Genomic DNA, 14258 nt, shown 5'->3' with positions numbered 1-14258 from the left:
TCAGCCTGCTCTGCAAGTCACGAGGTGGGGGGCACCAGCACACTGCCTCCGTGGGGACCCTCACAGCAGCACCCAGTCTGTGCAGGCAGGTACAGGAGCCGCCCTGCCTTAGGGCCTCTTGCGTCATACCCTCGTGACAGTCCCTGCACCCCAAGTAGGGCAGGGCCCTTGGGCAGCCCGGGCTGTGGCCCCCAGCAGCTGTTTCCCTTCATGGGCAGCCCCTCCCCCTGGCGTTTTCCAGGCGCTGCTCCGCTCGGCTCTGGGGTCAAAGCTCCACCTTCTGCGGCTTTGCAGAGGAAGCTGCTGGAAATGTAGTCCCACTCAGCTCTCTGCCTCAGAGAAGGGGGCCGTCAGGTCATCACGCCCGTGTTTCCCATTGGCCTCTTCCTTTTCTGGCTGCGCTTATGCGGCTCCCGCGGCAATTGCTGCCTCTGCAGAAGGCGCTGATGTTCAGAGACCTGGACAGCCGGTGAAGCCCGGTCGGCTGGGGGCGCAGGTAGCTGCCACATCTCAAGATGACATTGCTGGGGAGCCCTTTCCTCCTGGTCTGGGGCGATGCCGTGGACGAAGTGACGCCGTTCATTGCAGGCCGAGTTTTTAGGCCAGTGGGTAACAATTTTCAGGCGTAAACTAAGATTTTATAGCTCTGAGCCGTGGCCCGGGGCCCTGTGCGCCCAGGGTTCTGCGCCTCGGGCTCGGGCTCAGGCCAGTGCAGTCAGCTTCCTCCCCGGGTCAGAGCCGTGGACGCCAGTGGGAAAATGGGACTCGGAAAGGAGGCGTCTCCACAGAGCCGCCCCCGCTGCGTGCTCAGCTCGCGTCGGGATGGGATCGGGTGGTGGCTTCTTGCTTCTGCCGGAGCCTTGATGGTCACTGCTGCCGTCCCGGGCCGGGCCTTCCCGTGTCCACTTGGCGCCGCATTGAAACGCGGACAGCCGTGGGCTGTGCTGGTGGCCTGTGGGTGCTTCGGGGGGAACAGCCCTGGATGCAGGGTCCTGTGTGGCTAAAATACAGACGACGAGGCAAAACAAACCGCTGCTGCCATCGGGATTAAAAATAAAGTCTTGGCCAACTCCAAAAAAAGACAGTGGGCTGTGGTCACCTTTGCCTTCTCTGCTGGACCCTTGGCTACCTGAGGGGATGAGGCCTGAGGGTGAGGCTTCACCAACTTTCTGGCCAGAGCCTGTGGAGATGCATTTTGTCCTGCGGAAAGGGCAGGCCAGTGGCTACGCAATGAAGTGGCTCTGGAGGTGAGGCCTGAGGGAGGCCACCCTGGGGCCTGGCGGACTGGTGAGCCGGGAGCTGCCCTGAAACCTTTCCTCCCTGGGCCCTGTCATCCCCACCGCCCCGTCCTTCACCCAGGCCACAGGGAAAGAGGGTGACAGTGCAGACAGTACATTGGGCCCAAACTGATTTGGGGTGAAATCTGCGTTAACTAGTAACTGAAGGAAACATTTCTCACCCATGCTAATGACTAATTAAAAAAAATACTACTTTTGAGGTGGCATTGGCTTTCAATACTGTATTTATGGACACAGGTTCACGCTTGAAATGCATGTCACACCACACCCACCAGCCAAGTGCCCCTAATTCTCTACCACCAACCAGGGGGCCCCTGCCCTGCTTGCTCTCATTCCCACTTCCCTGGGAGCCTCACCTCTGCTGTCAGATGTCTGGGGGTGGTTCTGCATTTTTTCTCTTTCTTTGTTGCACGTGCAAGTGAACCATCCAGGATCTGTCTTTCTCCCGACTTGCTCGCTTAGCGTCATCTTCAGGTCCTTCCATGTTGTTGCAAATGGCAAGAGTCCATCTTTTTCATAGCTGAATAGTGTTCCGCTGTGTATGCAGACCTGATCCACGCATCTGCTTTTGGGCACATAGGATGTTTCCACTGCTGGACTACTGTCGTTCACCTGCTCCCTCAGGTGACTGTGTTCTTCAGATGGACACCTCGGAGTGGGATGGCTGCGTCATGTGGTAGATCTACTTTTAATACTTGGAGAAACTTCCATACTGTTTCCCATAGAGGCTGGACCAGACCACGTCCCTGAAGAGAGTGACAGTGGGGCGTCCGGAGCATTGACTGCAGTGGCACACAGCCCTCTCACTGCCATCTATTTCTGTGTGCTGGGTTCCAGAGTCCTGGCCCCCCCCCCAGGGTCTTTGCACAAGGAGTTTTATTCAGTTGCTGTTTTGTTAAAGTTGTTTTTCGTCCTACCTTCATACATTTTAAACAAGATCCTGTTGCGTTGATAAAGACTGTCATTTATGACAGATGAAACCTTTGAGAGCATGTGTCTGATGAGTGGCCGTGTCAGCTGGTACCAGGTCAGCAGTGCGAGGGGGAGGCCGGGAACATGGACTGAGCATGTTCTACAGCCTGAAGGTCCCTGTGACATGCTTACATCATGCCTGTCACACTTAGCGAAGGCAGGTCAGAGCAATCAGGAATGGATAAATAGTGCAAATGAAAAGAACTCAAAGCACTTCAAAATTGAACACTTCAGTAACTTTTACGTCAAAAAAAAAAATCAAGACTAGAAGTACAGGTCATTTAGAATGTGGTGCAGTGAGGACAATAGGAAGCTTCAGGATACATGAACCTAAGGGCCTTCGATGTCAAACTCGGAAGAAACAGACTGCGAGCGCCAGTAGCAAGGGGCTGCGGGCATGGGCAAGGGCAGGCCAGGGCTGGAGGCAGGTCAGGGTCACTATCAGCCTTGATCTTTATTGAGAGAGGCTGCTTCGTGCTCTCCCAGGCTTGCCAGTGCCCTAGCGGCCTCACTTCTGCCCTGGTGGCCTGTTGTGGCCCCTTCCTTGGTGCTTGTTGTCAGGCCCTGCCCATCCTGCTTCGCCGTGCTGACCTGCCAGGTCTGTTCACTTGGACTCTGCCAGCTCAGAAATGCCCGCTCCCTGCTGTCCCTGACGTGGTAACTCACGCTCTCAGCTCACGCCCGAGGCTCCAGGCTAGCAGAGGCGCGGGCAGGCGCGCTCCTTGCCCAGCTGCCCGCCTTCGCCAGCCTCTGTGGTTACTGGCGTCGGTGCCAAGGAAGCGGGTCTGCTTCAGGCCCTTTCAGGCCAGAGGAGCCTGGTGGCCGAGGGGAGCCCCACCAAGGCCCTGGGCTCGAGAGCAGCTCCTGTCCGAGAGCCCCTTCCTGGCCCAGGGCCTCCGCAGAGAAGGCTCCGGGGGCAGGAAAGCCCGGGCCCATCTTTCTCACCTCCAAGTACCGTTTCTGCTCAGCCTGACTTCTCTTCTGGGCTCGGGGGTCCTTAGGTTACTCCTTAGGCCGCCAGTGTGTGTATTTGAGGAACTGATCCAATCTTGGTTTGGAAGGTGCTGCCTGCAGAGACTGACGCCCAGATTTTTGTCTGCGCTCACGGTTCCCCCTTCCTGGGAAGCGCTTCCCCATTAAGCCAGGGGTGGCCGCCTGTCTCTCCCCCCCCTCCCCCCAGCCGGCCTCCAAGGGCCAGCCCAAGGCTGCACTGTTGCCCAGTTTCCACACTGGCCACTGGGTGGCGCGCGGACACAGGCAAGACCCCGGGGAGCTTGGGGCCGTGAACATCAGCCCACAGAGGCCAGGCCAGAACTGGAACCGAACATCCCAGATAGATTTTCAGCTAAAAGAAAACTAACATTCTCGATAGAATTTGAACAAGACCCAGGTTGCATGGTAGTCGAGGTGTTCAGATTAGAATGAAAATTACTTGGCATGGGAAGAATCCCGATAAGAATCTCGCTGTGTTGGATCGACAAGTTTCCAAGCGTATTTCCATGCAGCGACTCGGGTGAACACAGCTTTCCTGGCGAGGCTGTTATCAGCCAACCATAAACAGGAATGTAGAAGCAAAGACCCTGACAAAATTAAAAAACACGCCATGAACGAGTTGTTTATCTTAGGTGTGTAAAGACGTGGCCGCCCGTGGACACATGTGCTCATCTGAGCAATGACATTAACAGGCTAAGGCGCGTGCTGCTGACATGGCACTGCAGGTTCCAGTCAGGGGAAAAAGGAAATGCAGTAGAGATATGAGAGAGGGCAGGAGGAAGTCGCTCGTAGATGATGATGCTCATAGAAGCGGGAGAGCAAGCGGAAGCCCAGTTGCAGCAGTAAGAGTCGAGCAAGGTGTGTGGTGTCAAGACGCAGCCGCCAGGCCACGGCGTCCGACACCCTGCAGTGAGCAAAAGCACCAGGGAGCTCAGCAGAAGTTACAGGAATAAACAGAAAGTCGCTAAAACTTCAGCTGTAAGAACTGGCAGATGCAGAGAAGGAAGGGGAGACGGACTCGCTGAGCTTCCGGCAGCATCAGTCCATCCACAGCCTGTCGGGGAACAGGGCCACATGCCGGTTTGCAAGTGAAAATGGGGCACCTCCACAGCGTGCGCCGCGACCGTCGGCGCCTGTCTGTGACCCCGCAGCCGGGCTGCCCTCCCGTGGGCTCGGGCTGGACGGCACCTTGGCTTCGTCACGGGATGACGTACTAGGAGCCATCCCACTGAAGCAGCGCAGCGTGAGGGCAGGAGCAGACGAGCAGTTCGGGGAACTGTAAAGTGAGAGCACGGACCGGGAAGCCTGCCGGCTCCGAGGCGTGAGCGCACGTCAGAAACTTCAGCCGGCAGCCCCGGAGTGCATGTGGAGAGGCCGGCCGACTTGACTGCGATGAGCAGACACTGGTGAACAGACTTCAGACTCCAGGGTCAGTTAGCTGGGAGTAATTATACAAACTACACATCGGACTCCTTTCTCAGTGCGCCAGTCACGGGGAGAGCAACAGCTGCAACGCTGACACAACCGTTTCCAGGGTCTTGTAGACAACATTTCAAATGATGATTAAATCTTAAGTATTACAGACTTATGCACCACCAAACACCATCACTAAAGCTAAAGCCAGAAAGATGTGAAAACGTATTATGTGGTGGATAAAGAGCTTCCACACACAAGGAGACCTTCCTAATTCGTGAGAAAGAAGTCAACCTTTTTCTATTAGGACTAGTCTCGGCTATAAGCGACAGAAAACCAATAACCAAGCCTGAAGAGTTAAACTATTTACTGTTCACTCATCTTTGCAACAAGTTAAAAAATTGACAGTAACACAGCGTAGGCACTGCGCAGGCTTCCTGGGCATCTGGTGAAAGCTCCGTACACAGCAACCTGAGCGCTTCTATCACAACTCGAAGAGTGCATGTTTGATGCGTACATTACACCTCTAGGATTTGACTTGAGGACATAGTTGGTCCACACAGATATTCATGGAGAATGGCTCGAATATCTATATCCCCGGTGCCCACTGGTGAGAACGGGTTGGCTGCATCTTGTCGTCTGTTCATACAACACAGTGCTGCGGTGCCAGGAGACTTTCAGCTACAAGTAGAAACATGGCATAAGCTCAAAGGGGCCTCACTATCTCATGGAAGGAGCTGTGTTGCTATGCCAGGATGGTTGAATCTGTGCCCTGATGGCATCAAGGACCCAACTCTCTTCTGTGCCTGGGCCATTTGCAGTGTGTGAACTAACTTTCCTCCTGGTCGCCTGCAGCAAGTGGCTACCAGGCGCTGCTTGACTGAGAGATGCAGTAATTAGCAAGAACAGGCTGCTCCTGCCTTCAGGCTTCTGGAAAACGACTGCGCGGTTTGAGCGAGCTGCAAATGTTATAGAGAAACAAACGGGTCACCTCATTTCATCTCCACAACGACCCTTTGAGCTGAAGGCCGTGGTTATCCATGTAATGCAGGTGTCAAGAAGACTCAGGTGCTACCTGGGTGTCAGCTGGAACTCATGTTTGCTTAATGCCAATCTCACTCCCTTAACTACCAAGTGGAACAAACAACCTTCTGAAAAGTCAAAAATCTAGAAGGAACTAGACCAAAGCTTTAACAGCCATTACCCTTAGGAACTGCTGACCACAAGTGCAGAAGTGGGGAGGGAGACGAAGTCTGGGCACAGCACAGGCTGGCGGGGTGCTGGTTGCTGGCTGGGAGTGCCCAAAGAACTTTAAAACCAGGTCAATGGACGAGAAGAGCTTGGCGCCTGCATCGCGTGTGTCTCAGGACGGAGCATTGCACTGAAGTGAATTAAGTCAGGGTGATTGGGTGAAAGCGGGATGAGGAAGCAACTGATCGCTCCGGGCTAGAGAAGTGCTGCGGAATTAAGATGAGTATCTGTCTGCCTTTTTTTTTTTTTTTTTGCATAGAAGAACTGGGGTGCAGGCCAGAGGTGTGGAGGGTGAGAGGATTCACCAGAGACAGAGTGAGGAGCAGAACAGCCGGATCCACTGAAATCCACTGCTGAGGGCAGCAGCGGGGAGACAGGAGAGGTCTGCTGCGCCCTATGGGTCAGCTCCCTGGCCGGGGATCGCACTCAGGCCGCAGTGGCTGGTGAGAGCTTGATGGCGCTGAGACTGAAACCCTACGCCCTCAGGGAGGCCCCTAATTCTTACGTTCATGGAACTCAGAATTGGAGAGGTGGGCAGAGGCCAGAGCAAGCACACAGCCCTGGTGGGAACATGAGGCCTAGTTGGATTTTGCTCTAGATGTGTGAGATTGCACCCTGGTGAGTCTTAGCAGCGGTCTGCTTCCTGTGTTGACAAGACTGTGCTGACTTGTGAACGTGTCCCGGGAAGCAGAGCAGAAGCAGGGGGCTCCGTTGGGGAGATGTCAGAGTAGTTCAGGAGCGAGTTGATGGGGCGTGGGCAGAGGGGTGGCCGTGGGGAGGGAGAGAAAGGACTCGAATGTGTTTTGAAGATAGTGTGTGGTGCCTCAGAGCGGGATTGGTAGGGGAGGTGAGGGGAAGTGCGGAGTTCAGGCTGGACCCCAAGTTTCTGGGGTGGAGTCGACTACAGGGAGGAGCCCTGGTGGGGGACACTGGCTTGATGCAGGACTCCACGCCTTCTCGTGAGCCGGCCCAGCCCTGCCCTTCTCGCCGACGCTTCCTCTCCCCGCTTGTGAACCCTGAGCTTCGTTGGGCCCCAGGGAGCCCAATGCTGGACTACAGGTGGGACCCACAGATGCTCAGCAAAGGGAATGGGGATGCTGTGGCCGCCGTGCCGTGCGCTGATTGGGCGAGCAGGCCGCCGCGGAGACGGGGTGCGGGCAGAATGCACTTCCTCTGGAGGCCACGGGGAGCTTCGTGTTTTAGGCCGAGCCCGTGGGAACCGCTAGGGCACTGTGCGAGCATGAGAGCCGCCGTGCCGGGGGTCGCCGGTGGGGTGAGTGCAAGTGGGGAGACAGGCCGTCGTCCCAGCGACTCGGGCAACCAGCGCCTGTGGAACGAGCCGTAGGCGCGTGGCCGCGCAGGGCAGATGTGCTGGTGACGGGAGTCGCGCGAGCGGTGGGGCCTCGGCCGCGGTTGCCGCCCGCGCGACGGAGAAGCCTGTGGGCTGAGCGCGCGGGGCCGGAGGCCGCATGGCCACTGCCGTGCAGGGGTCACACAGGCAGCTGCCCGCGAGGACCCGGGGTCCACGGGAAAGGGACAAGGCGGGGACAGGAATCGGGACCTCGCGGGCTCATCCAGGGCCTTCGTGGCTGCGGAACAGACAGGCCCCGGCGTCGGGGGGGAACCGAGCCGTTTCCAGCGGCGAGGAGCGGTCCGTGCCGCCGCCCTGGGCGCCCTTCCTTGCTCCTGTCCTCCCTCGCCCACTCCCGGCCACGCCAGGGACGACGCTCCGGGGCGCCCGGCTCCGCCCGGCCTCAGAGGGAGACGTCTTGGTTTTCTTCCCTCCCCCACGCGTGCGCAGGAGGCCCAGGGCGCCGCAGCAGCGAGTCCCACGGACGGACGTCCCAGGCCGGAAACAGCGACGAGACACACGGCCACGTGATCAACCGCTTTACTAAATACAAGCATATTTTCATCCACGTTTCATCACAGCGCACGACAAGGCGAGGAAAAGGATACAGCACATTTGTTCTGGAATAGGAGACGATCTAACCCAACATGCAGTTGTGGTCATTGTGACAGGTTAGTTTATCTTTTCTTTACCTATGTAGTAAAATAGCTTCTAAAGCTTTGTCCTTAGTATGGTGTTAACACCTGGCTCTTCCACACTTATTTTCTAAAACCCACTGAGTGCAGTGACAATGGCACTGAATTCTACTAAAATGATTTTTAAAGTTTCTAGAACTTGTTTAAGCAATTAAGCTTGGCCATCTCTGCTGGATCTATGCTATTTTAAAACCTGCCTAAAAAAATGTAAGGAATGGGAAAAGTATACATAGAATGTATTTTTAGTCAAGAAAACCATAGAGAATTTCTGTTTCTATCCTTTTTTGGAACTGACAGAATCCAGTCAAATCGTATTTATCCACTGGATAATCTTGCTTTCAGAGTTTCCTAAACATAATTAAGTATGACATCTTGTGATCACCCGGTCCGTGCAGCCTCTCTCATTTGCCTTCCGCAACCACAAAGCCTGGACAGAATGACCACAGCCAAGTCCAGCCGCAGGGAACGAGTGACGTGGGTGCTGCAGGCTGCCCCAGGGGTTCATTTCCACGATCTTCAGCATTTGGCTTCTTTGTTCTGACTGAAGTGAATCCCCAGACTTTCAGACTCAGTCACACTCATGTTGCAGTTCACACTCCCTGCCTCCCTGTGGAAAGTATGGCTTTTGCTGAACTACCTACCATCCGAGAAGTAACGTAAAGTGTCCCCTCCTTCGAGAAGGTGAGGCGACCTCCAGCCAGCCATTCCATCTCTGATGTTGTCCCCTGAGTTAAGAGCTGACACTCGAGGACGGCAGCCAGGCAGCGAGTGGCCGAGTGAGTCTCCTGCCTCTTGGTTTGCTCTCGTGTGGAATGGGGAAGAAGCCTCACAGTCCTGTATGATGGTCAAACTAGTCATGAACGTGACCGTCGCATTTGGAAGGGGACTGCCCCGGGTGCCCACAGACACAGGTGGGGTCTCCTGGATTGCAGGGAACCCCATGGTGCTCGGGGGGGGGGGCAAGAGGTAGGGTGTTTGGGTTCCAGTGTTTCTGTTCCTCACACCCCACTTGCACACAGCTGCTCGTCCTCTTGCTGCCATGTTTTCTTGAGTGTGGCAGTAACTGTGGACGTGGCCTCGCGCCTCATATTTGCACCGCTTGTACTTCACCTTGAAAGGGTCTTAGGAGTAGCAGGCGCGCACCCCTTGCCTGCACATGTGCTCTGTAAAGCTACCTGCTACCCTTTGTCCAAAGCGCAGCACTCCTGGTGTGGGCCGTTCTCACCGCCGAAGCTGGCCTGGACATGCTTAGTCCTGTGAATTGTTCCCAGTGTGATGGTCTGCCCCCTTGACATGTTACATGTTCATGAGCTATGAATGAGCTGAAGGACCAAGAACCACTTGTCCTGTCTGTGGGGGTGCTTTTCTGGGGGCCCAGCTCCCCAAGCCCCAGTCCCCAAGGGCACAAAGAGCAGCCACTGCCTGGCATAGGCCACATCAGTGGTTCAGTCCCTTCGTCACAGCACCCAGGCCCCGCCCACAGCCTGTCCCAGCCCCCAGTATCCAAAATGGAGGTCAACCTCTCTTTAGTCACACTCAGGTCTCCTCGTCTCAATCACCTGAGGTCAGGCAGGAGCGCGTAGTTTCACTAGCACAAGCACCTCCTCTCTGATTTGACCACCTCTTCCGAAGAGTGAACCACGTTTGGTACAAACCCACTCTTCACCCCTTCCCAGCCCTCCTGGATTGTGATGTCCCCCCTTTTAACCAGCTCATAAATGTCCCTCGTCAGGTCTGTGAAGGCTTTCTCCACATTGATGGCGTCTCGGGCCGACGTCTCAATGTACTTCATGCCGTACGCAGCAGCCAGTTTCTCGGCCTCGTGGCGAGTCACCTGCCTCTGGGTATCCAGGTCACACTTGTGACCCACCAGCACAAACACGATTTGGTAGGGCTGCACGTGCACTTTGGTCTCTTCTAGCCACTCGTGAACGTTCTGGAAGGACCTGCGGTTGGTAATGTCAAACAAGAGAAGGCCGCCAACTGAGTTCCTGTAGTAGGCCCGAGTGATGGATCTAGAACACAAGAGAGAAGGGAGGGGTCAAGTGAGGCCCAAACTCTGACACTGTCCTCTGGTCTAAAGGGCTTTCCCTCTTTTGACACGGGACTGCGGATGTCATTCAGTAACAGTGATGACAGGCAAACTTCTAGTCGCACAAAACTGACACGGCATCTAGAGGGGCTGCTTATGGATTTGCAGGCATTTCCACAACTAATTCTGAGTAATTGAGACTACCTCTCCTGTGAGACGGGCCAACTGGGTCACAGGCCGCTGTGTGGCACAGATGTGAGGGTCCTGTGAGCGGGAGGGCACAGGAGTTGAAGCAGGAATTTTTAGAATGAAAACGAATATGGTGGTGCTCTGTCTGCCCCTTATTATAATGCTTCTCTCCCAGTTCTGCCTATTTCAGTCCCACGGGAGTCCTCCCTCTCTCCTGTGAGCACAAATACACACTGTCCTGTATTTCCCAAGCCACCTGGGGACGGGGTGCTAGGCCCTTAAGCACATCTCTGTGAGTCTGACTCAGGAGCCCCCCCACAGGGAAACGCTGCTGAGACAGCCAGCGTGTCCGCCTCCAATGACAGGACTTATTGAAGCTTCTAAGTTCTGCTCTACACTTGCGGTGTCTTGTACAGAGAAGGGACCTGATGGGCCGCCCCACGGGCAGGGGCGGACTTGGGCGCTCATTGTGTGCGCGCTGACAGCGGTCGAGGGTGCGCCACTTCCCCTAGACTGTGCTGCCCGGGGTCCAGGTCTGTTTTTAGGGTTAATGTCTCCTAAACAGTGAGAGTCTCAATAGCTTAAGGCTTTGGACTCACAGGGCGATGCCCCCAGAGCAGAGGGTGGTAAGAACCATCTCACAAACAAGTTTGATCCAGGCAGATCAGCCCCGGGCCCGAAAGTGTTTCTACCCCCAGTGAAGGTGCTTCTACCTCCCTGTGCAGACCGGTGGCTGGGCCTGGAAAGGAGGTCCTGCTCCGCAAACAGCTTGCTTAGGCATCAAAGGCAACCTGACATGCGGTGCTAGTGGCTCATGAAGATTTAGAAAGTGACAAAGGCTTTGCAAGCACAGTGTGAGACTACATAAAAATGAAAACCTTCCATACATCGAAGATCTTTTTCTTCAAGGACAAATGACAAGGTGGGAAAGCATTTTGCCTTGGTGACACAGAAGGATTTATATTCTTGATCCACAGGGAACTCTTACAAATTAACATCACGCAGTAAGAAGTGGATACGAAAGGGCTGGTCACACTGAGGCTCCAGCAAACACACACGAGACACGGCTCCATTTATGATGAGTGCCAGGCACACATGCTCAGCCGCCTGCGCCGGGCTGCTTGTGAGGGAAAGCCGGAGACTGAAATTTGCAAGGGTGTCCTGTCTACTCTACGAACGTGAGTCCCACAGAGCAAAAGGGGGTGATGGCATCGGTAGGTCCATGTGACTGTAGCCCAAAACCCAGCTGCGCTGCCTACTCACTGCTGCTCTTTCTCCCGCGGCTTCCGCTCCTGGGCTCCGAGCTGCCTGGTCCTCCCCCGCCCGGTAGCCTTTCCCCCCTGTTCTCCCACTTGTGATGACAAAGGACAGCGAGGGCTGTACGGGAGGAGCCACCGTGCACACTGCCTCGTCCTGGCGGGCGCTGGAGCAGGGAGTGGGCCGTCTTCGCGCAGCGGCGGCCTGTGCCAGTGCACAACTTCTCAGAGGCCAGGGCCGTCCTGTTGCCAAGGCATTCCCTGGTGCTGTGCTCAGCGGGCGGCCTCGTGTGTGCGGTGTTGGGGGCCAGGGGCATCCATCAACGGGGTCTACTTCGCACGCACGCACAGACGCACGTACGTCTGTGTAACACAGCTGTCTGTGCACCCGTATCTGACCCACCTATGCCTACCCCCGCGGGCGGGCCCCGGCACGCGCCGGGACGGTGTGGGGCGGCCTGGACGGCGCCCGCAGGTAGGTGCCCGCCCGCCTCGCCGCCGGGGCAGGTTGCCGGAGGCGTGGTGCCAGCGGAGGATCGACCGCTTTCCGCACCAGGGCGAGGCTGTGGCCGCGCGGGACCTCCCGCGAGCTGGAGGTGCCCCGGGCACAGCCTACCGGCCCTGGGGCCGCCGCGACCCGGCCCCAGGCCCAGCCGGCCCGAAGACCCTCCCCGCCGCACCTGAAGCGCTCCTGGCCCGCGGTGTCCCAGATCTGCAGCTTGATGCGCTTGCCCGGCTCGATCTCCACCAGGCGGGAGAAGAAATCCACGCCCACGGTGGGGTCGGAGACCTGGGCGAAGCGGCCCTCGGTGAAGCGGCGGATCAGGCAGGACTTGCCCACCGTGGAGTCCCGATGACAATGAGCCGGAACTGGTACAGCCAGATGGCCTCCATGGCCGCGGCGGCCGGGGCGCCCGCAGGTTCGGGGCGCGGCGCGGGGCTAGGCCGGCCGCGAGAGCATCGCGGGCCGCGGAGGCCGAGGCGGGCAGGCCCGGGCGCGGGCCGCGGAGGCTGATGCTGCGCCGCGGAGGTGATGAAATGGCAGCAGCATCAGCACCACGCACTGACTCATCACCGCCGGGGCCGCCGTATTGCCCTGCGTAGCCGCGCCGCCCGCCGCACTGCCCCGAAGAGCGGCGCACGCGGACCCGCCGCCAGCCGCGCCCGTCCGCCCCGGGCGTCCTCCAAGGCTCGCGGACCGCGGGGCGGGCGGAGCGCCGGTGCCGGAGGGGCGGACGAGGGCGCCCGGGCGGGCGGGCGCTGTGGCCCGGAAGCGCACACGCCGGCGCAGGGACACGGGCAGGAGGCAAAGAGAATGAGCCCCGTACCTCAGCTTGCAGAAGTGATTCCTGGTCTTGAAAACTCAGGAGCTCGAGGCCAGCGTCCGCGGCCAGACCCGTCGCTTCCGCCCCCCTTCCCCCCCCCCCCCCCCCCCCCGCGCTTCCGCGCCACCTCCCGGGTTTCGCGTTGAGAAAGCAGCGTTTGCACCTGAGGCCCACTCGCCCTGCCGCTCCCCCGCCCCGTCACGTCTCCGGGCTAGGCCAGCCTCTGCGGCGGGTCCCCTAGTATTTCATCACCGGGCGCTAGGCAGACACCAGTCCTGGCTGTTTCCCACTCCGGGCGTTGCACGTCAGATGCCCTCAGCACCCCGGCACGCGTGTAACAGGCCTCTTGCCCTCACGCACCTCGCGCACATCGCCCTGAACTCATGTCTTTCTTCGTTGGCCCCGCGCTGACATCTTGTGCCCTTCTGCCGACTCCCAACCATCCTCTTAGGAACATTCTTTTATCACTTTTTCCTTGAACACCGCCCCTTCCCCAGGCCCCTGTCGGTGGTAGGGTGGAGCTCAAGAGTTCTGGGTCCAACTTCTCGTGCTTTGGAACCTCAAGGAGAGGTGCAGGCTATGACAAGTATGTGGCTTATTTGGGGGTCTTCAGGAATGCAACCCCGGAGACAGAGAACTAAGAAGTACCTTCATTGCCCAGCAAATGAGGGCTTCTCAGAAGGGAAGAGGACGAAGGTCATAAAAATTGACGCAGAAATCCTCTATCTACAGGATTGTTAAACTACTTAGCTTCAAAAGTCCCCAAGTCTGCTGTTTCACATTGGTTGCTGAGAAATGGGTGCTGTTCCAGGAAGGCTGTCAGTTTTGAGGTTCACAAGAGTCTGTTCCACAGGAAGAAGATGTAGCTAAGATTCACCTCCTTAATGGCCTCCTGACTCCATTTTATAGGCCTTAACCTAATAAACTGCACTTTAGATGTTTTCTTTGGTAAAGTCAAGACATACTTCTTGGAACTTGTCATAACTCATCATTAACTAGCTCTGTCATTTTTCCGTTCCCTATTTTGTTACTACCTACTTTTGTCTTTATCGCTTCCTTTTTCGGGTTCTCTTTCACTGACTTTGCTCCACTTTTTCTAGTTTTCTTTTTGGTCTTTACTCAGATTCTTTTGGAACCTCTTAAAACAATTGCAATAAAAACATAACACAAAACTAACCATCTTACTTACTTTTTTAAAAAAAGATTTATTTATTTTTATACAAGAACCAGGGTACAGGCCAGATGTGCGGGAGGGTGAGACGATTCACCAGGGACAGAGCGGGGAACAGAACAGGCAGACTGACTGAAACACACTGCTGAGGGGAGCAGTGGGCGCGGCAGGAGAGGTCTGCTGCGCCATGTGGGACCCCCGTCAGCTGGCATCCAACCGGCGCTGCAGAGACTGCAGACAGCTTCACAGCGCTGGCTCAACCGCCTGCACCACCAGGGAGGCCCATCTTAGTCACTTTTAAGTGTGCAGTTC

The 14258-nt window shown here is 56.7% G+C and overlaps 1 protein-coding gene across 1 annotated transcript; it reads right to left on the bottom strand.

Annotated features, from left to right (window-relative positions):
* Positions 1–7783: 7783 nt before the first annotated feature.
* On the bottom strand, positions 7784–12371 carry RAB39B (RAB39B, member RAS oncogene family). Its single transcript, XM_037511731.2, is given in 3 exon segments — positions 7784–9988; positions 12131–12302; positions 12305–12371. Coding segments are annotated over 3 exon segments (639 nt in total). The 5' UTR covers positions 12345–12371; the 3' UTR covers positions 7784–9561.
* Between the last annotated feature and the right edge of the window lie 1887 nt (positions 12372–14258).

The sequence above is a fragment of the Talpa occidentalis genome, unplaced genomic scaffold, assembly GCF_014898055.3.
Source record: "Talpa occidentalis isolate TD23 unplaced genomic scaffold, MPIMG_talOcc4v2.1 talOcc4.15, whole genome shotgun sequence".
Classification (NCBI taxonomy): Eukaryota; Metazoa; Chordata; class Mammalia; order Eulipotyphla; family Talpidae; genus Talpa; species Talpa occidentalis.
This window is presented reverse-complemented; position numbering and strand designations above follow the sequence as displayed.